The sequence below is a fragment of the Microcaecilia unicolor genome, chromosome 1 (genome assembly GCF_901765095.1).
Source record: "Microcaecilia unicolor chromosome 1, aMicUni1.1, whole genome shotgun sequence".
Taxonomy (NCBI): Eukaryota; Metazoa; Chordata; class Amphibia; order Gymnophiona; family Siphonopidae; genus Microcaecilia; species Microcaecilia unicolor.
Genome location: NC_044031.1, coordinates 739,061,625 through 739,083,064, shown reverse-complemented (window position 1 = coordinate 739,083,064; position 21,440 = coordinate 739,061,625). Strand labels below are relative to the sequence as shown.

Below are 21,440 nucleotides of genomic sequence, written 5' to 3'. Positions count from 1 at the left end.
TCCACTGAAATCGTTATGTTGGTTGGAATTGACTTGAAGTCAGTTTGGAACTTAAAGAGTAACAAAGAGAAAACAATTATACAGAACAGCTGGGTTTATGGTTTTACTATTTTGTTACCCTTACTGATGTTTTGGACCACTTAAATTGGTTTATATATAGTAGACATATGAAGGCAGATTTTAGATTCATCATAGGTTTGGGAATTGAGACTTCCAGTTTGGGACACCTCAAATTCTGCTCGTATTTTAGAAAAAAGATCTGCTGACTTAGAGGGGAAGTTATCAACATGGGCCACCATTAAAATACATGTTGTTTTACTGTTAACCCAGTTATTGTAACTAGGTCTCATTGCATAAAATAGGACCTGTGGTAAAATAGCAAAGATCACAAAAAGTGGGAAGAGCACATATGTCCCACGGAATAGACAGAGTCAAAAACAAGGAGTGGGAACTGGGTCGGGCTCTTCAAGACAGACCAGGGACTCACAATGTAGAATTAAAAACGGAGGAGGGAAAGGTGAGTAGTGGAGTGCCTCAAGGATCGGTGCTGGGGCCGATTCTGTTCAATATATTTGTGAGTGACCTTGCCGAAGGGTTAGAAGGTAAAGTTTGCCTATTTGCGGATGATACTAAGATCTGTAACAGAGTGGACACCCCGGAGGGAGTGGAAAACATGAAAAGGATTTGAAGAAGCTAGAACAATGGTCTAAGGTCTGGCAATTAAAATTCAATGCGAAGAAATGCAAAGTGATGCACTTAGGGAATAGAAATCCACGGGAGACGTATGTGTTAGGTGGCGAGAGTCTGATAGGTTCAGGTCTTTTTCTGCCGTCATCTACTATGTTTATTTTAGATGACTTGACACAGTACCATGTTAGAAGTCTTGATGCGTATATTAGACAATCATATCTTTCTTTGGCAATATGTCTTTTAAACTAAACATAAGTTTAAAAAGTCTGTTAATAAGAGTAAAAATGTATATAGCATGTAAATGCCGCTGTAATGAGAACTATATAGGGTCTTTTTTACTAAGCCATACTAGCGATTCCCAGCAAGGCAATTCCCAGGAAGCCCATTCAATTCCTATGGGCTTCCTCTCATTTGCCACACGGAAATCGCTAGCACGTTTTTAATTCTATATTGTGAGTCCGTGGTCTGTTTTGAAGAGCTCGATCCAGCTCCCAATCCTTGTATTTGACTGGTAGTAAAATAGCCCATGTTGATAACTCCCCTCCTTACTGTGAAGAGTTTCAGTCTTTGGTAACCAGAGCTGATATTGTGATATCATAATGTCTCATTCCACCAATGTCCAACCTCATCAGTGATGTCACAATGGCTTGATTGCCCTATTCTTGGCTCACTTTTATTACATACAGCAGTGACTTTGATTTCAAGAGACATTTCTTTTTTCACTAATTAAGGAAGGAAAATTTCAACATGGGCCACCATTAAGATGTGTTATTTTACTGTTAACCCCAGTTCTTAGTAACTAGGGACCCTGTTTACAAAGGCACACTAGCATTTTTAGTGCGCATAAAAATTAGCATGTGCTAACCATGTAGATGCCCATAATATTCCTATGAGTGTCTACACAGATAGCACGTGCTAATTTTTAGCACACGCTAAAAACGCTAGCGCGCCTTTGTAAACGGGGCCCTAGGTTTCATAGCATAAAATGGGACCTGTGCTAAAATAGCTTGAGTTAGTGGTAAAATAGCATGTCCTAACAATAGCCCATGTTGGTAACTAAGCCCCTTAGAGCCTTTTCTAAAAATGGACATGAATATGCCGATTGCATATGGTGACAGCACCCATTTTGAAAATGTAAATGTTTACAATATTAATGGAGACAACTCAGCAACATACAAATTTACATGCCAGCAACTACCTGTGTGTGTTGGTATTTCAGAACACGATAGTAACCAAAAAAATATAAGGCTCAAAGAGACAGTAAATATTCTAACATTCACTCTTTGATACAAATATAACTAAAAGTACTTAATATAATGACTTATGCACTCTGGAGTATGATTAAAGATTTTTATCTGGAAGGAAAAAGTCTCAGAATCCCTGCTGTCACCCTTTAAAATAATTTCAGAGTAGTGGAACCTGGTGACACCAAGAATTAGAATGGTGCTTTAAAACTGATCAAACACGTTGCACCTTGAGACAGCCGAATGGCGAAACTCTGGCCACAGACAGTGTATCGTCAATTTGAAGTCAGAGAGCACTGATGAATCAAAGCTAAGCTATATTCTAAGATAGTCACTGTTTTATGGGTTACCAACTGGAGCAAGACTCTTTGGAATTTTAATGATTGATTATTCTGTGAAGGTTTATCCCGTCAAGTCCTTCCACCGTTCTGAAAGCACGTTAAAGGGTGGAGGCAGGGAATCCGAAGATAAAAATCTTTAATCATACTCCAGAGTGCATGTCATGTATTAAGTACTTTTAGTTATATTTGTATCAAACCCACTCTGTGATTTGACCCCAAATCCTGTCCCACCCCTAGAACAACTGGAGTTCCTGGTCTCACAAGTGAAGAACCAACCACTGCTTCACTAATGTTGCAGATCCTCCATTTCCGCAATACAAGTTCTTGCATTAGCACTCAAAATTAAACAGATGAATTTGTCAAAAAGATTAAACACAGGGTTTGGGTATTTCAGAACATACATGTGAATATACTGGCACATAGATGTGTATGCCAGCCATTTTAGAAACCCAAATGCCCACGTTTCCCCAAGTTGCCATTATTGCTTTTATAAGGGGGGGGGTGCAACACTGAGAGATTAGGCGGTGATATCCCCTAAACCTTCCAATATAGCTTTGTTCAAAACAGAGGCATAGTTAGGTGGGGCCACGGGGGCCTGGGCCCCTGGTTGGCTGGCGAGGGTCTCCAACCCCCTCCAACTGAAGACTTCATCCAGTGATGGTCTGCGGTGGCGGCACCGCATTGCCTGCCCTGCACTTTCTTCCCCTCACGTCGGGCACGCTCCTTTTAGTGAAGTTGAGAGTTTCACTAAAAGGAGCGTGCTGGACGTAAGGGAAAGAGAGAGCAGGGCAGGCAATGCGGCGGCGCTGAAGACCAGCACTGGATGATGTCATCAGCTGACGGGGGTTGGGGACCCCCGCAAGCCAAGGTATTTGCGGCGGCGGTGCTTCAGCTGGCGGGGGTTGGTGACCCCGTCAGCCAAGATGTTACAGCAGCAGCAGTGGGCGGTGTAGGGGGTGGCGTCGAGGCAGTGACTAAAATGTGCCCCCCCCCACCTTGGGCTCTGGCTCCCTCCCACCTTGAGGTCTGGCTACGCCCCTAGTTCAAAACATGCACCTTTCAAAAACTTAGACATTCCTGGGATCCGCTGTAAATCCCTATGTTCATCTCGGAGGTCATGAAATACATTCTCTTTCTGAAACCGGGAAAATATGTGTATTTTTTTAAATCCATCTAAAACACACACGTACACCCCCTTGACATATACACATAATTGGCTTTTCTACATTTATTTGGCATAGACTTGCTTTACATATGCCGAAATTGTGACTAGTTCTTCTAAAATAACTGTCATGGGGTATATATAAATCTTATAATGTTTGAGCATATCTCTTTTTCTTCCATTTTGTATTATTTATATAGGTGAATTTGAGGTTGAAAGGTTAAGCCCTGAGATTTTCACAGATCTAGAAGAGGGATTTACTGAATTGGGGAGTGCACTTATCACCGTTCAGACGGTTACAGAACCTGATGAGGAGATTACCTTCCCACGCAATGCTACAGAAGAAGAAGCCCGGGGAAGCATCGCAACTCTGGAACCACTTGACGTTACGCCCACCCCTTCTGATGAGAAGGAAGCTTTCACAGGAGCGCCCGAGAGCTCAGAAATTGCCCTAACTGTGGAAGCCCTGTTCACAGAGGCTCCATATGAGAGCAGAACTGATGAAGGCCTCACTGTATCTGATGTGGTTCCAGAAGAGTTTTCAGTCTCAGTCGTGGAAACCATCAGAACTTATCCTGTCACAGATGTTTCTGGCCCCACTGCAGAGGTGGCTGCCACTTCTGAACCAGAATCCACTCCAGTGTTCACCATGGAAGAGAAGATCATTCCGGTAACAATGGGCAAAGATGACGCACGGCCTCCTGAAGAGCCCATCTCCGAAACAGGTGAGCAACATCTATTAGTTCTCAAGTTCCCTTTGGTCATCATTTCGACTATCAACTGAAAACTCCAATCCTATAATAGTCAGCCTCCTCTTCAGTGCATACCTGTCTAAATAGCCGCACTTTCACAGCCTTTCTAAAATGCAAATCAAGGGTCAAGGGTTTGATATTCTGCCTTTCTGTGGTACAAGCAAAGCCGTTTACATTTTTTTTAATGTATATGCAGGTACTTTCTCTGACTCTAGTAGGCTCACAATCTAAGTTTTGTACCTGGGGCAATAAAGGGTTAAGGGGCCCTTTTACTAAGCCACGTAGGCGCCTACGCACACCCAACATGCACCAATTTGGAACTATCACCCAGCTATTGGCATTGTATGTGTGCTGACAATTACGATAAGGTTAATGCGTGAGACCTTACAGCTAAGTGAATGGGTGGCGGTAAGGTCTCAGGGCCAAAACGGACGTGCGCCAATTTTCATTTTGCCGCACGTCCATTTTAGGCCAAAATAAAAGGCCTCTTTTTGCAGGTGAGCTGAAAACTGGACGCATATCTAATACTCGTGTCTACAACAGCACAGGCCATTTTTGGTGCACCTTAGTAAAAGGACCCCTAAGTGACTTGCCCAGGGTAATCAAAGGAGCTGCTGTGGGAGTTGAACCTAGTTCCCCAGGTTCTCAGCCCACTGCACTAACCATGGGAACATCTTCATTGGCAAAGCATTCCAACAAAAAGGTGCTGCCCCAGAAAAACCCACTCTGTGATTTGACCCAAAATCCTGTCCCACTTCTAGAACAACTGAAGTTCCTGGTCTCACAAGTGAAGAACCAACCACTGCTTCACTAATGATGCAGATCCTCCATTTCCGCAATACAAGTTCTTGCATTAGCACTCAAAATTAAACCGATGAATTTGTCAAAAAGATTAAAAACAGGGTTTGAAAACCATTGCTGTTTGGCTTCTACATAAGATAAATCTTAGAGACAAAACTGAGTGTTTAGAACATAAGAAAATAAGAATAACCATACTGGGTCAGACCAATGATCCATCTAGCCCAGTATCCTGTCTCAAACAATGGCCAATCCAGGTCACAAGTACCTGGCAGAAACCCAAATTGTAGCAACATTCCATGCTACCAATCCCAGGGCAAGCAGTGGTTTCCCATGTCTATCTCAACAGCAGACTATGGGCTTTTCCTCCAGGAACTTGTCCAAATGTTTTAAAGCCCAGATATGCTAAACTTTGTTACCACATCCTCCAGCAACAAGTTCCAGAGCTCAACTATTCGTTGAGTGAAAAAATATTGCCTCCTATTTGTTTTAAGGGTATTTCCATGTAACTTCATTGAGTGTCCCCTAGTCTTTGTACTTTTTGAAAGAGTAAAACATCAATTCACCTCTACTCATTCTACACCACACAGGATTTTGTAGATCTTAATCATATCTCCCCTCAGCCGTCTCTTTTCTAAGCTGAAGAACCCTAACCTCTTTAGCCTTTCCTCATATGATAAACCTAATTACTAGATTGTGGATTCCAGGAAGTGGATGAAACAGAGATTATGCTTGGCGAGGGAGGGGGAAATCATGGCAATTTCCCTGGGCTCCCATGCCACAGGACACCTCAAGCTTGCCTAAATCATAGTCTGTAGGTGGACTTCTGGGCCCTCACCCCAATGTCTGCCTTGAACCCCAGCATGTCTGGGATGGATGAGACTCAGTTCTGGCCCCTTGCTCTGCTTTCTACTTTACTTTCATCCCTTTGCTCTACTTTCTTTCAGGTGTCGTGTTCCATTATCGTGCCTCCTCCACCACATACTCATTCAACTTTGAAGAGGCCCAACGTGCATGCCTGGATAACAATGCTATTATTGCTACAGCAGAGCAGCTCCAAGCAGCTTTTGAGGCTGGTTTTCACCACTGTGATGCCGGATGGATCTCTGACCAGACCGTCAGGTAACGTCAAGTAAAATATAGTAACCAAAGCTGGAAGGAGCACTAGGCAAACTGAACAGCTACCTTGAACACCACACTTTGAGGAGCAGCAACCAACTGCATCAATTGACCCCACCTCCTGCACCCTTGATTTTGGCCCACTACATGGAACAAGTGGTTACTTTGAAGCCAGCAGTCCCTGGATAGCACATTGAGGGAACTAAATTGCACTAGAAGCCATTGCTATTGGCTTCTCCCTGCACACACCCTCGACTTATACTGTAAAGCTACCAAAGGGGACAAGAAACAGAAGTCACAATCAGGGGCATAGCCAGCAGCCCATTTTGGGGGGCCTTGGGTGGACTGGGGGCCACCTCTCCCCCCCCCCCCCCCACACACACACTTCCTATTAAATTTGTTTACCTTTGCTGCCAGGGATACCCAAGTTCCACAAGCCAAAGATCCCCATGGCCCAAAACTCCCCCAGTATGAAGAGGTCAGCAGCATGCTTTCCAGATGCCTCCAGCCATTAAAAGTACTGCAGTTTTGGGGGGGACCAAGCCGAAAGTGGGGGGCCCAGGCCCCCAAGGTCTTCCCCTGGCTACGCCACTGAGTCACATGCGTGCTGTGCTGCAGGAGATACATTGAGGCAGGAAAATTTCCCGGACACTGGCTCATCCATCACATTTTGATGCTATTCTGTTTCTAATGAGGTCATTCCGGGAGAAAGTCTGCAATTCAAGGGGAGAGGAGAGTTGTGCATGTAGAAGTAAGTGGTGCTAAGAGGGAAGGTAGATCCTGTCTGCACTGGAGTGGAAAGGGGAAAGAGAAGGGAATATTCCTGAACTGGTGGGGAAAGAGAGGAGACTCCTCCTGAGATGGGGGAAAAGAGAAAGATGGAATGCTTCAGGGGCTAAAGAGGAGGAGGGATACTCCTGGTATAAACACGTACCTCTGAGTGTGTTTCTCCAGCTTATAAAATGGTTATTCTCTCAGTTCTGTAAAACATTAGGAAAAACCGTAAGATGCAATAGCTGATTGCAGAGTAACTAGGATAGTCTTCCAATTGGAGTTTTGTCAAGAGTCTCTGAACTTCTTAGATGTTACTTTTGATAAGCAGTATATCAAGCAATGAAGAACTTGAACGTGAGGTAATCCTTGGCAGCCACTACAGTATACCAAGTTATATGCATGCATTTTTATGTCGTCTGCCATGGTGTCATATAATTGTTAGATGAACATATCCTTTGCTGTGTGAAATATTATTTTCCCTCTGATGCTCACCATAGACTGTAGCTGTATATTTGTATGACATGACAGTAAATCAGAAATGTTTCTATTTCTTTTCACAGATACCCAATTGTAACTCCACAAGACAATTGTACGAGAGACAAAAATAGATTCCCTGGAGTGAGAAGCTATGGGGTGCTTAGTCCAGTAGAGAAGTTTGATGTCTACTGTTATATTGACAGCCTGCAGGGTAGGTGATTCATTGAGTGTTCATAATAGCAATCAAATGCATCGGTCGGAGCCTTGAATAAAAAATATGGAGAAAAGCATATACTGCAAATCTAAGCTCAGTTTGGGCATGCCTTTCAACAGGACAACCAACCCTCAATACATGTTACAAGACAATACCATAACCTATTAAAAATAACTTAGTAATATGAATATACTACTATACTACTACCAAGTCCGCTACTAAACGGACTTGGAAAAATCCAAAATCCCAGGAATAACATGTATAGAATGTTTGTACGTTTGGGAAGCTTGCCAGGTGCCCTTGGCCTGGATTGGCCGCTGTCGTGGACAAGATGCTGGGCTCGATGGACCCTTGGTCTTTTCCCAGTATGGCATTACTTATGTACTTATGTACTTATATATATAAAAGAATAAATCTTGCCTTATTCAATTGCATTTCTCTTATGTGGTTCTACTTCATAAGAGGCTTGTTTCTGTTCCTTTTTGACCATTTGCAATGCAATGTTTTGGGAGTGACCTCCATGTATTTGTTGTTAACGTTTCCTGGGCTCAATAAAGATAGTTTTAAAAAAAGACAGAAAATACATCTGCTGTATCACATATATGAAATTTTAACAAAGTATTACATTATCCAGCAAACATTTACTTTAATTCTGAATTTACTGTATTTATAAATAAAGATGTTCAAGGCCAGAGAAACTAAGTATGTCCTTTTCAGAAGGAAGAATGGAAAAAGCCTTTTGTACATCTGTACAGTTTCCAAAATGCCAAATGCTGCACACACACTGTCCTTCACAGAAAATGGCTAGTGCCAGCAGAAGAATAATGAGGGATGAGAATCGATTATAGTCTTGGTGTTTTCAAGGGATACAAGTATCCAGTGCATGTTTTCTAGCAAAAAAGGTGCCGGTACTCATATGCTAGGCCACCCTTCAGGGGTGGGGTGACCACTGAGGGACTCACCCCACAATAGCCAGATCCCTTGCAACCAGTCACAGAATCAATGACAAGGCAGAATTGATGTGTAGAGCCTGAGTTCTTTCATTAACATGGGTCAGTTTTAGCAGACAATGGGAAAAGGCGCCAGTACTCAGTACCCCAAGTACCGCCTCAAAAAAAGCCCTGCAAGTTTTCAAAATTAAAAAAAAAAAAAAACCTTTGGTTTAATAGCATTAAGGACATAAGCACTGCCATACCTGAACAGACCAAAAGTCCATCAAGTCCAGTGCCCTGTTTCCAACAGCAGCCAATCCAATTGTTAGTCTACACCAGTGTTTCCCAAGTCCGGTCCTGGAGTACCCCTTGCCAGTCAGGTTTTCAGGATATCCACAATGAATATGCATGGAAGAGATTTGCATATAATGGAGGCAATGCATGCAAATCAAGTTCATGCACATTCATTGTGGCTATCCTGAAAACCTGACTGGCAAGGGGTACTCCAGGACTGAACTTGAGGTCTACACTAGGTCTATATTAGTTAGCATCCCCATGTGTAAATGGCAGTATTTAAACATCTAGAGAAGCCCAGACATTTAAATGCCATTTCAGAACAGGGGCCATTCACAAATGGGGATGCTAACTACATACAGATTTCAAAGGGCTGTGGGTAGGGCGGGTAGGGTTACCATATGGCTCCAGAAAAAGGAGGACGGATTGAGCCAGCCGGGTTTTACTTCCATTGCTGAAAGCAATGGAAGTAAAACCCAGCTGGCTCAATTACTTCCATTGAAAGCAATGGAAGTAAAACCCGGCTGGCTCAATCCGTCCTACTTTTTCTGGAGCCATATAGTAACCCTAAGGGCGGGGATATGGAGAGTCCTGGGTGGGCCCTGCCATACAATACAAATTTCAAATCCACATCTGTACTGAAAAAGATAGACATTAGTATTTACAGCTGACTCAAGGCATTTGTAAGTGCCTGCTGTAAGAAGCAGATGTATATCCCAATGTTTCACCATATATGGAAGCATGACCACTAGCAGTAATATCATGATATTACCATTAGAGGTTTTTGCAGTCATTTTAGAAGACCTGATCATTGAGGAGTGAGTGGGCATCACTCCCACCCCACTAGACCCAGGGTCTCATGTTAATCTTAGGAAGTAGTCAAGGGATCCCCATTTTACCACCCTAGTCCCTTGGGGGAGGGGGGTTGGACCTCAGAAGGAAAGTACCATGTGTTGGGAGCTTAGCTACACATGGGGATATTTACATAGGGGGCTGCTATTAGGGAACTGCCATCGAGGGTTATTACCATGGAAGGGGACTGCCAGTGGGGGATTATTTCTGGAGGGGCTGCAATCAGGAGGGTTGGCATTGGGGAGGGGCTGCCAGTGGAGACTTCTTACTGCAGGGTGCTGGCATTGAAGGGTTGTTGCCTTGGAGGAGAACTCTGATACCAGGATCAGGGCTCTTTACGGGGAAAGAGGCAATTTTGGAAAGCTGCTCACCTATCTATATGGTTCGGGGGGAGGGAGGGGGAGGATTTCTATGTTGTTGTTTTCCCCAAGTGAAACATTCTAAAATTGTTGCTCCCTCTGTTACATGGAGGCACTTCGACATGCCATCAAGGGGTTCTACATTTGGTAAAGCATCTTATAAAACTGTATGGGAATTCCCCGTGACCTGACCTAGACCCGTAGATTCCCCTCTCCATGTACTAAAATCTGCCCGTAAAACTCACAAGCCAAATTATAATAGACCGTGACAGAGAGGAACTATGTATACAGATCACTTGTTTCTAAGAAATGTCCCTTCCTATAGGATTACAGTGATAATACATTTACTAAACGTTTCATCTCTTGTGATGGAACAGTTAATTCCTCTTGCATTGCTCTATAGTAAATCCCATTTGCTTCAGGAATAGATGTGTAGTGCAGTGACATAGATCAGTGCCTGGGCACTTACCTGTAGCAGGGCAGCGAACAAAACAGACAGGTGGCACTACTTGGGAACCGTAAACAGTAAACTTGGCAGCTTTGTGGTTCAAAGGCAGTGCCATGAATCTGGTGCTTTTGGCATAAGTAGTGAGGAAATCCAGTTGATGCTAACTCATCTGCAGTCTGTAAGTAAGTATCATTTTATCTTTTCGTGCATGTAAAAAAATGCATAACAAAAAGGAAAACAACACAGTTATGAAAAGCCGTTACCCCCCAGCCTTCCAAGGCCAGCTTTAGAATTTCTTGCATATACCATTGTAGAGAGAATGAAAGGCATCACACCTGGGAGAGAGAAAGCGGGAAAACAAGCATTCATTCTCTTTTCTCACATCCCCGTGTTCAACATAATAGCCTATAATATCCTTTACATAATGGAGAGTTTTCAAGTTTGATTTCAATTTGTGTTCAAGTTTGATTTTAAGTTATTGCAGCTTAATTATCAAATAAATAAATAATAATCATAATAAATTCTGTATGGAAGGCCAGTTCTAAAAAGAGTGACGCTAGTCGAGTCATTCTTTGACTTGCACGGAAAGAGACAGTTCAAGTTCTTTGTAGCTTGATATACTGCTTATCAAAAGTAGCATCTAAGAGGTTTACAATCAATGCTATAATATTACAACAATACAATAAAATCAGACATAAAAGTTACATAAAATGAATAGAAGGCTTCAACTGCATACCAGACCCAAAGTCTGTACTTAATTGCCTGCATGTTCTGCAGTAGTGAATGATAACCTAGAAACTTTACTTTCTAACTCTTCTTACTTTCTTATCTATATGTTCCATCTTTGCTTATACCCTTCACTATCAATTAAAATGTTCTATTAAGTATCGTGTTGACATTGTAACATGGAGGGGCATAATCGAATGGGGGCGCCCATCTCTAAGGGAACCCATCTCCGGGGACGGCCCTGGGAAGGGGCGGAGCCAACCATATTATCGAAGAAGATGGGCGTCCATCTTTCATTTCGATAATATAGTCGGGGCCGGCCAAATCTCAACATTTAGGTCAACTTTAGAGATGGTCGACCTAAATGTTGAGATCGCCGGACTTAGAAAAGGCCGACCTCGGTTTTCGCCAATAATGGTAACCGAGGCCGGCCATCTGAAAACCAGCCAAATCCAAGCGATTTGGTCATGGGAGGAGCCAGCATTTGTAGTGCACTGGTCCCACTCACATGCCAGGACACCAACCGGGCACCCTAGGGGGCAATGCAGTGGAATTCAGAAATTGCTCCCAGGTGCTGAGCCCCTCAACCCCCCCCCCTCCAAAACCCACTACCCACAACTGTACAACACTACCATAGTCCTTAAAGGGTAAAGGGGGCACCTACATGTAGGTACAGTGGGTTTTGGAGGGCTCCCATTTACCAGCACAAGTGTAACAGGTAGGAGGGGGGATGGGCCTGGGTCCGCCTGCCTGAAGTGCACTGCAGTACCCACTAAAAACTGCTCCAGGGACCTGCATACTGCTGTGATGGGGCTGGGTATGACATCTGAGGCTGGCAAAAAATGTTTTTAATTTTTCTTTTTGGGTGGGAGGGGGTTGGTGACCACTGGGGGAGTAAGGGGAGGTGATCCCCGATTCCCTCCGGTGGTCATCTGGTCAGTTCGGGCACCTTTTCAAGGCTTGGATGTTAACAAAAAGGGACCAAGTAAAGTCGGCCAAATGCTCGTCAGGGCCGCCCTTCTTTTTTCCATTATCAGCCGAGGATGCCCATCTCTTAACACGCCCCCGTCCCACCTTCGGTACACTGCCGACACGCCCCCTTGAACTTTGGCCGTCCCCACGACAGAAAGTAGTTGAGGCTGGCCAAAATCACCTTTCGATTATACCGATTTGGCCGCCCTTAGGAGAAGGGCGCCCATCTCCCGATTTGTGTCGGAAGACGGGCGCCCTTCTCCTGCGAAAATAAGCTGGACAGCAACATAGTAAATGACGGCAGATGAAGACCTGAACGGTCCATCCAGTCTGCCCAACAAGATAAACTCATTTTACATGGTATGTAATACTTTATATGTATACCCAAGTTTGATTTGTCCCTGCCTTTCTCAGGGCACAGACCGTAAAAGCCTGCCCAGTACTGTTCCTCTACTAAAAGTTCTGAAGCTAACGTTGAAGCCCCTTAAAATTTACACTCCAGCCCATCCATATCTATTCAGTCACGATCAGGGCACAGACTGTAGAAGTCTGTCCTGCACCGGTTTTACTCTCCAAATACCAGCATCGCCACCCAATCTCCGCTAAGATTCCTTAGATCCAACCCTTCTAAACAGGGTTCGTTTATGTTTATCCCACGCACGTTTGAATTTCATTACTGTTTACATCTCCACCACCTCCTGTGGGAGGGCATTCCACGTATCTACCACCCTCTCTGTGAAAAAATACTTCCTGACTTTACTCCTGAATCTGCCCCCCTTCAAGCTCAATTCATGTCCTCTAGTTCTACCACCTTCCCGTCTCCGGAAAAGGGTTGTTTGCGGATTCATACCTTTCAAATATTTGAACGTCTGTATCATGTCACCCCTGTTTCTCCTTTTCTCCAAAGTATTATACATGTTCAGGTCGGCAAGTCTCTCCTTGTACGGTTTGCAATGCAAATCCCATACCATTTTCGTCGCTTTTCTTTGCACTGCTTCCAGTCTTTTTACATCTTTAGCAAGATAAGGCCTCCAAAACTGAACACAATACTCCAAGTGGGGTCTCATCAATGACTTGAAGAGGGACATCAACACCTCCTTTCTTCTGCTGGTTATACCCTTCTCTATGCAGCTTAGCATCCTTCTGGCCACGGCTGTTGCCTTGTCACATTGTTTCTTCACCTTCATATCTCCGACACCAACACCCCAAGGTCTCTCTCCTGAGTCGAACTTACTAATCTCTCCCCTCCTATTCGGTATCTCTCTTTTGGGTTTCTATACCCCAAATGCATCATTCTGCACTTCTTGGCATTAAATTCTAACTTTTTAAATAGATTTCTGGAAGAAAACCTCAAATAACTGCCTGAGTCTACCTTATATCAAATACTATAACTCAGACCTTACCCAAATACAAAATTACTAAAATTAGCCACACAAAGTGATAATAATAATGTGCTCAGTCTGTACCCATTCCAACCATCAAACATATAAATGGCAAGTGACCGACTCACCTGCAAATGCGCAGTAGAGACTTCCCTCCCTGTCCCACCCTTGCGTCAAGACGTGATGACGTCAGAGGGCGGAACAGAGAGGGAAACGGAGTCAGACTGTCGGACGCTGCCGCCTGGAAACAAACATCGCGTGTACCATTATTAGATTGTAAGCTCTTTGAGCAGGGACTGTCTTTCTTCTATGTTTGTGCAGCGCTGCGTATGCCTTGTAGCGCTATAGAAATGCTAAATAGTAGTAGTAGTACCAACCTCCACCCTCCCCCCCATCCCCGCCCCGCCCCCCTCCGTATCGGGCCCCCTGCACTGACCTGACAGCGCCTCTCACCTCCGTGTGGAAGCACTGCAGGCAGCAGCAGAGCGATCTGCTGCTGCCTGCAGCGCGTTCACACAGAGGTGAGAGATCAGGTCAGTGCAGGGGGCCCGGCACGGAGGGGGGAGGGAGTGGCGGTGAGGAGGGTAGCTGGAAATCTTGCCCGTTTTAACGGGCTTAACGGCTAGTTATATCCATAAAAGGAATATGTGGTAGTGTCACAGATGGAACCATCATAGCACATTAAATAACCCTAGGGGGCACTGCAGTGGACTTCATAAAATGTTCCCAGATACATAGCTCCCTTACCTTGTGTGCAGAGCCCCCCAAAATCCCCCCAAAACCCACTACCCACAACTGTACACCACTATCATAGCCCTTACGGGTGAAGGAGGGCACCTAGATGTGGGTACAGTGGGTTTCTGGTGGGTTTTGGAGGGCTTGCTGTTTCCTCCACAAATGTAACAGGTAGAGGGGGTATGGGCCTGCAGTACCCACTAAAACTGCTCCCGGGACCTGCATGCGCTGTCATGGACCTGTGTATGACATCTGAGGCTGGCATGACATATTTTTAAAGATGTTTCTTGAGGGTGGTAGGAGGTTAGTGACCACTGGGGGAGTAACGGAAGGTCATCCCCGATTCTCTCCGGTGGTCATCTGGTCATTTCGGGCACCTTTTTGTGCCTTAGTCGTAAGAAAAACAGGTCTGGGTGAAAACGTCCAAGTGTTCGTCAGGGACATCCTTGTTTTTTTTATTATGGTTCAAGGACATCCAAGTGTTAGGCACGCCCAAGTCCCACCTCCTCTATGCCTCCGACATGCCCCCTTGAACTTTGGCCGTCCTTACGATGGAGTGCAGTTGGAGACGTCCTAAATCGGGTTTCGATTATACCGATTTGGACGTCCATGGGAGAAGGACGTCCATCTTCCGATTTATGTCGAAAGATGGACGTCCTTCTCTTTCAAAAATGTGCCCCATAGGCACATATATGTCTTCGTAAAATAAGCTACAAATAGGCACCTTCCTGCCCTCTCAGTCTGTGCAGCCTGTTATAAAATTACCTCAAAGAGGCCATTATCCAAAAAAGTATGCTCCTAACAAAAGTTAAGGGGTAAATATTCAGCTGACAGGGTCAGCATTTTTTTGGTCACCAGTGGCACAGGGCTAGGTTCTATATATATGGTGCTTCAAAAATCAGTGCTGAACCCCCCCTCCCCCGCTTAAGCGGTATTCTATAAACTGCACCTAAAGTTCAGCACGGTTTATGGAACCAACGCTTAAGCGGAGAGATTTCACATAAATTTAAGTGCCACCATTTGCACCAATGAAAAGCTGGTGCAAATGCCTGCACCTAAATTTACACATGCAGCATCATTATTCTACAATCACGTATGTAACTTAAAACCACACCCCTGATCTACCCCTAAATGCCCATCACCCTCCCATTTCCGCTCCCCCTTTTTTGGGCCATGAGTAAATTTTCAACCCGGAACCTTCATCTAACTTTATGCAGGTCAGTCCAAATTAAATCTAATTTGTGCCAAGCTTTGTCACTAATTGGCTGATTATTCTATTAAATTGCGTACGCAAATTGAGAATGTGCCTAAATATGCATACTGCCCAGTTAAGAGCTACTGAATATTGATTGGGCAAGCTGGGATGAAGAACAATGTTAAAAATGTGGAAAAGCCTTAGGTAATTGCAGATGGAGGCCATTTCCAACTCAGGAGAAAATCCAAACATGCTGGGCTCCAAAAAAAAAAAAAAAAATTTATCTAGGGTTTTCTTTTTTTCCAGGAAAGGTGTTCTATGCAAGCCAGCAATATCAGTTCACCTTCCGAGAAGCTCGTGAATATTGTCAGAGTCAAAATGCCACCCTTGCTTCAACTGGACAGCTGTATGCTGCCTGGAAAAGAGGACTAGACAAATGTCAACCTGGCTGGCTTGCTGATGGCAGTGTCCGTTACCCCATCGTGACCCCACGCCCTGACTGCGGAGGAGATACCCCTGGAGTGAGAACCGTCTACACCCATTCCAACCAAACAGAGTATCCTGACTACCTATCACAGTACAATGTCTTCTGTTTCATAGGTATGTGTGCTGTGTAAAACACCAGATTTTTAAAGATATATTTCACTGTAGGCGCATTCATTCCTGTCATCAATAGCTGCTTAGAGCTGCAATCATTCATTTCCAGTCTTTTTATTTTTTATTTATTTGTTACATTTTTATCCCACATTTTCCCACCTATTTGCAGGCTCAATGTGGCTTACATTGTACTGAGGAGGCGTTCGCCATCTCCAGTAGAGAAACAAATACATGGAGCTGCTGTGGTCGGATAAGGATCGTGTGTTAGAGACACACTGGGAATCATAGAGAGGGAGAGTTATGTATAGTCTATTGCAGTGGCGTAGCCAGACTGCCAATTTTGGGTGGGCCTGAACCCAAAGTGGGTGGGCACAAAATTTTCTCTCTACCCCCCCCCCCCTCCAGCAAAATGTAGTCACACTCAGATGCATTTGTCACACAGGGTAAAGTGCTGCTTTTCAGTGCATCAGATTTCAGACAATTTATTTAATAGCCTAATCCTTTTCAGTGAGCTTTCAGAGGCCAAAACCTCCTGCCTCAGGTCAGTATAATGCTGTTACGGTATCCTCTCCTGACCTAAGGAAGGAAGTATTGGTCTCTGAAACTTTATTAACACCATATTACTTTACCCTAAATTAAACATAAAATTATTTTCTTTACCTTTGTTGTATGGCCATTTACTTTTTCTCATTGTGTTGCTCCCTGTCTCTAGATTCTGCTTTCCTTCGTTTTCGCTTAACTCTTCTGCCAGGGTTTCCTGGCCATTTGTCATTTTTCTCTCCTTTTTCTTTGCTTTCTTCAATATTTTTCTGCCTCTCTCTGTGTCCAGATTTAATTCATTCTTACTATCCATTCTTTAATTTCCTTCATCTACTTATGGCTTTTCATCTTTTTCTCACCCTTGTTCTCCCCATGCCCCTTCCTCTTATTCTCCAATCTTTCACTACTCCCCCTTTCCATGCAGCCTCTCCTCTTTCTCTCCCCATCCTTCCAGTGTCTCCCCTCTCTCTCCCCATCCTTCCAATAGTCTCCCCTCTTTCTTTCTGCATCCTTCCGTCCAGTGTCACCTCTTTCTCCCTACCCTTCCATCCAGCATCTTCCCTCTTTCTCTCCCCATCCTTCCATTTTCCCTCTTTCTCTGCCATCCTCCCATCTGTTTTCCCTCTTTCTCTCCCCATCCTGCCATCTGTTTTCCCTCTTTCTCTCCCCATCCTTCCGTTTCCCCTCTTTCTCTGCCATCCTCCCATCTGTTTTCCCTCTTTCTCTCCCCATCCTGCCATCTGTTTTCCCTCTTTCTCTCCCCATCCTTCCGTTTCCCCTCTTTCTCTGACATCCTTCCGTCTGTTTTCCCTCTTTCTCTGCAATCCTCCCGTCTGTTTTCCCTCTTTCTCTCCCTATCCTTCCATTTTCCCTCTTTCTCTGCCATCCTTCCTTCCGTTTTCCCTCTTTCTCTCCCCATCCTTCCATTTTCCCTCTTTCTCTGCCATCCTCCCCATCTGTTTTCCCTCTTTCTCTCCCCATCCTCCGTTTTCCCTCTTTCTCTGCCATCCTCCCATCTGTTTCCCTCTTTCTCTCCCCATCCTCCGTTTTCCCTCTTTCTCTGCCATCCTCCCATCTGTTTTCCCTCTTTCTCTCCCCATCCTCCATTTTCCCTCTTTCTCTGCCATCCTCCCATCTGTTTTCCCTCTTTCTCTCCACATCCTTCCATTTTCCCTCTTTCTCTGCCATCCTCCCATCTGATTTCCCTCTTTCTCTCCCCATCCTTCCATTTTCCCTCTTTCTCTGCCATCCTCCCATCTGTTTTCCCTCTTTCTCTGCCATCCTCCCATCTGTTTTCCCTTTCTCTCCCCATCCTTCCATTTTCCCTCTCTCTCCCCATCCTTCCATTTTCCCTCTTTCTCCCCATCCTGCCATCTGTTTTCCCTCTTTCTCTCCCCATCCTTCCATTTTCCCTCTTTCTCTGCCATCCTCACATCTGTTTTCCCTCTTTCTCTCCCCATCCTTCCATTTTCCCTCTTTCTCCCCATCCTGCCATCTGTTTTCCCTCTTTCTCTCCCCATCCTTCCATTTTCCCTCTTTCTCCCCATCCTGCCATCTGTTTTCCCTCTTTCTCTCCCCATCCTTCCATTTTCCCTCTTTCTCTGCCATCCTGCCATCTGTTTTCCCTCTTTCTCTCCCCATCCTTCCATTTTCCCTCTTTCTCTCCCCCATCCTTCCATTTTTCCTCTTTCTCCCCATCCTGCCATCCATTTTCCCTCTCCCATTCAGGCCCACCAGCCCCAGCTCCCATTGCCGGCCACTGCTGCTTTTCCTGATGAGCAGCAGGGCCGGCGCTACAAAAAGAAGAAGCGCTCAGCTGACTGAGCTGAGCGCCAACGCTAACCCGACGAGAAAAAATGTTTTTTTTAAAAAAGCGGCACTGCAGGCAGCCTCGCAGCATTGGCTGCTGCCTCTGCAGGCTCCTTCCGTCTCTTTCGTCACTGCCCCTGCTTCGCTACAGGGGCAGTGATGTAAGAGACGGGAGGAGCCTGCAGAGCCAGCAGCCAATGCTGCGAGGCTGCCTGCGGTGCCGCATTTTTTTAAAAACATTTTTTTCTCGTCCTTAGGGACGCGTTGGCGCTCAGCTCAGTCAGCTGAGCGCTTCTTCTTTTTGTAGCGCCGGCCACTGCTGCTCATCAGGAAAAGCAGCAGTGGCCGGCAATGTGAGCTGGCGCTGGCGCTGGGCGGGCCTGGACTGAAATTGGGTGGGCCTGGGCCCACCCAGGCCCACCCGTAGCTACGCCCCTGGTCTATTGCAAGCTTAGGTATCATTGTGTAGTAGGGTTTAATTTGTATCCTGCATATTAGCCCAAGTAGAACTGGAAACTGTCCAGGTTTCTGTACCATTTACCTAATATTAGCATTTTCTTTGCCCAGCTATTTGACTAGTCTTTATTATTATTGGGGTCAATATTCAGCTGTGGCATTATTCTGGATATTCAAAGCCAGGATGTTTGTTGGAGGGCAAGGCAGCCAAAGAATTAACACAGACAGAAACCCAGAGCATGAGAGCATATAAACGACATTAACTCCAACCAGTCTGGCATCTACCCATCTCTAGGCCTTCTGCTCATCTCTTCGATGCTTTCCTCAGCCTTGGAGATCCTCTGCGCTTGTCCCATGCTTTCTTGAATTCAGTTACTGTTCTTGCCTCCACCACCTCTGCTGTATCCATGCATCTACTGCCCTTTCCATGAAGAAATATTTCCTTAAATACTCCTGGTTACCTGGTGGAGGAATAAGGAGGGAAGTGGAAATGCTGGACTATGCAGGAAGGGTGGGGGGAGATGCACAGCTCAAGGTTCTCCTAGGGCTTCAGATACGCATAGGCCAGCCTCTGCCTCTGATTGTCCAAATAAAATCAACAGCAGCAACAAAGAAAAGGAAGTCCCAAACTTCACAGAACAGTCCAGGAGAAACAGGACAGTGCAGGAAAACACCAAAAGGTGAGGCAATAACAATAAAAACAATGTGGAGAACCCAGTAGGACAACACGGGACCCAACCCAACAAGTTGTGTTGCAGTATGTGCTAGAGAGGGAGCTACTGTTTTATCACATAGGTGATACCTATGTTTTACATCTAGTGGATTCTCCAGCGGGGATCCTTGGCATTGCAACGTCATCAAGGTGTCCCTTTCTTCATGTATTGTAAAGGATTTACTGCATTAAATGCACACAGATTATTTTGGACTCCTGGAGCAGGCCATTAGGCCAAAACAGGGCCCATGTCGGGTCTTACATTGTTTTATTTAAGAACTGGGTCCTCCATTGTTTTCATAAAGGACTGTTTTAATCGTTTGATTACACATCACATTGTTTTTATTTTTATTGCTTCACCGTTTGGCGTTTTTCTCCATTGTCCTGTGTTCCCAAAATAAATTCAGGCCAGATATTCATAGATTCGAACCTGAACTGGACCTGGCCTGAGGGAGCTTTGCTCTTACGTAGACACTGATGTACTAAAAGGCACAACAATATAAACAGGTGCTAATTCTCTTATCCTAGGCATCCTGGTTATAGAATATCCTCAAAGGGCTAGATTCTATAAATGGAGCCTAAAACAATCTGCGCCAAATAAAACTGCTTAAGCAGCATTCGATAAGCCGTGCCTAAGGTTCAGTGGGGTTTATAGAATTATTGCTTAAGCAGAGAGGTTGTGCGTAAATTTAGGTGCAGCCATTTGTACCAATAAAAACGTGGTGCAAATACATGTGCCTAAATTTATGCACGGAGCACCCATATTCTGTAATTACACGTGTAACACAAAACCACACCCTGTTCCACTCTGGAATGCCCATGACCTTCCCATTTTCTTGCCCCCCCCCCCCCCCTTTTTGGACCTTTGCGTAAATAATTGCTTATTAAAAAGCCAACTGTTGGTCCCATGGGCATTAAGTTGCACAAACAAAATCAGGAACACGTCTAAATTTGCGCACACAATGTTTGGCGACCTTTATAGAATCAGGGGCATAATGTGGACTGTAGCTTTACACTGAAAAAGAAACCTTCCTTATTTATTTATTTCCTATTCTAGCTCTGCCATCTCTGGAAGAAGTGGAAGGCACCGAGACATCTGAAGATATTTTGGTGACCCACGTATATCCACATGTGGAAGGCATGCCCTCCAGGGAAGAGACAACTGTGGAAATGGAACTTACCACTGCCCTTGAAAATCAAACTGATTTCTGGTTAAAAGAAGTCACTGGTCTTCCAACTGATGGGTATATGGTTCCAGGTGGGTGTCCTGCAAGTGGATAAAAGTTGTCTAGACCCACATGGTCAAAAAGGAGGGAATTCAGTAAATGACACCCAAATTTAGATGCGGGGATGATCTGTGCAAAGATAGTATACTGTAAAGGGCACTTTGCCCGGAATGGCCTTTATAGAATACTAGCTTAGTGCATGTCTTGTGCATGACTTTGAGCATGAGCATCTACACCTGTCAAAAATGGGTGTAAATGCTGGCGCCCAACTATTGGCAGGCGTGCAAATATATATATATATATATAAGCACACAACTAATGGCAGTTAGGCGTGCAAATATATATATATAAGCATACAACTATGGAACGCATTGCCAAAAGCAGTGAAAATGATCTACGACCATTTAAACTTCAGGAAATCTACTACTAATATAAATCACTTCTATAGCGCTACCAGTCGTACGCAGGGCTTTACAATTGAACATGAAGAAGAAAGATAGTCCCTGCTTAAAAGAGCTTACAATCTAAATCAGGACAAACAGACACATTGAACACTTACCTGTTCAATAGGCATATCCTACTGACCCAACATAGATGTCTACACTCTGCATCACAGCAAACCCAACGATCATAC

At 44.6% G+C, this 21,440-nt stretch overlaps 1 protein-coding gene across 2 annotated transcripts in view; it reads left to right on the top strand.

The window, feature by feature from the left end:
• ACAN (aggrecan) overlaps positions 1-21,440 on the top strand; it is a 190,800-nt gene that overhangs the window by 98,092 nt on the left and 71,268 nt on the right. For both annotated transcript variants that reach the window (XM_030189702.1, XM_030189701.1), the window contains exons 7-11: positions 3,638-4,162; positions 5,935-6,109; positions 7,441-7,568; positions 15,773-16,066; positions 20,638-20,838. In XM_030189702.1, coding sequence (XP_030045562.1) covers positions 3,638-4,162; positions 5,935-6,109; positions 7,441-7,568; positions 15,773-16,066; positions 20,638-20,838 — 1,323 coding nt within the window. The remainder of the gene's footprint in view (positions 1-3,637; positions 4,163-5,934; positions 6,110-7,440; positions 7,569-15,772; positions 16,067-20,637; positions 20,839-21,440) is intronic.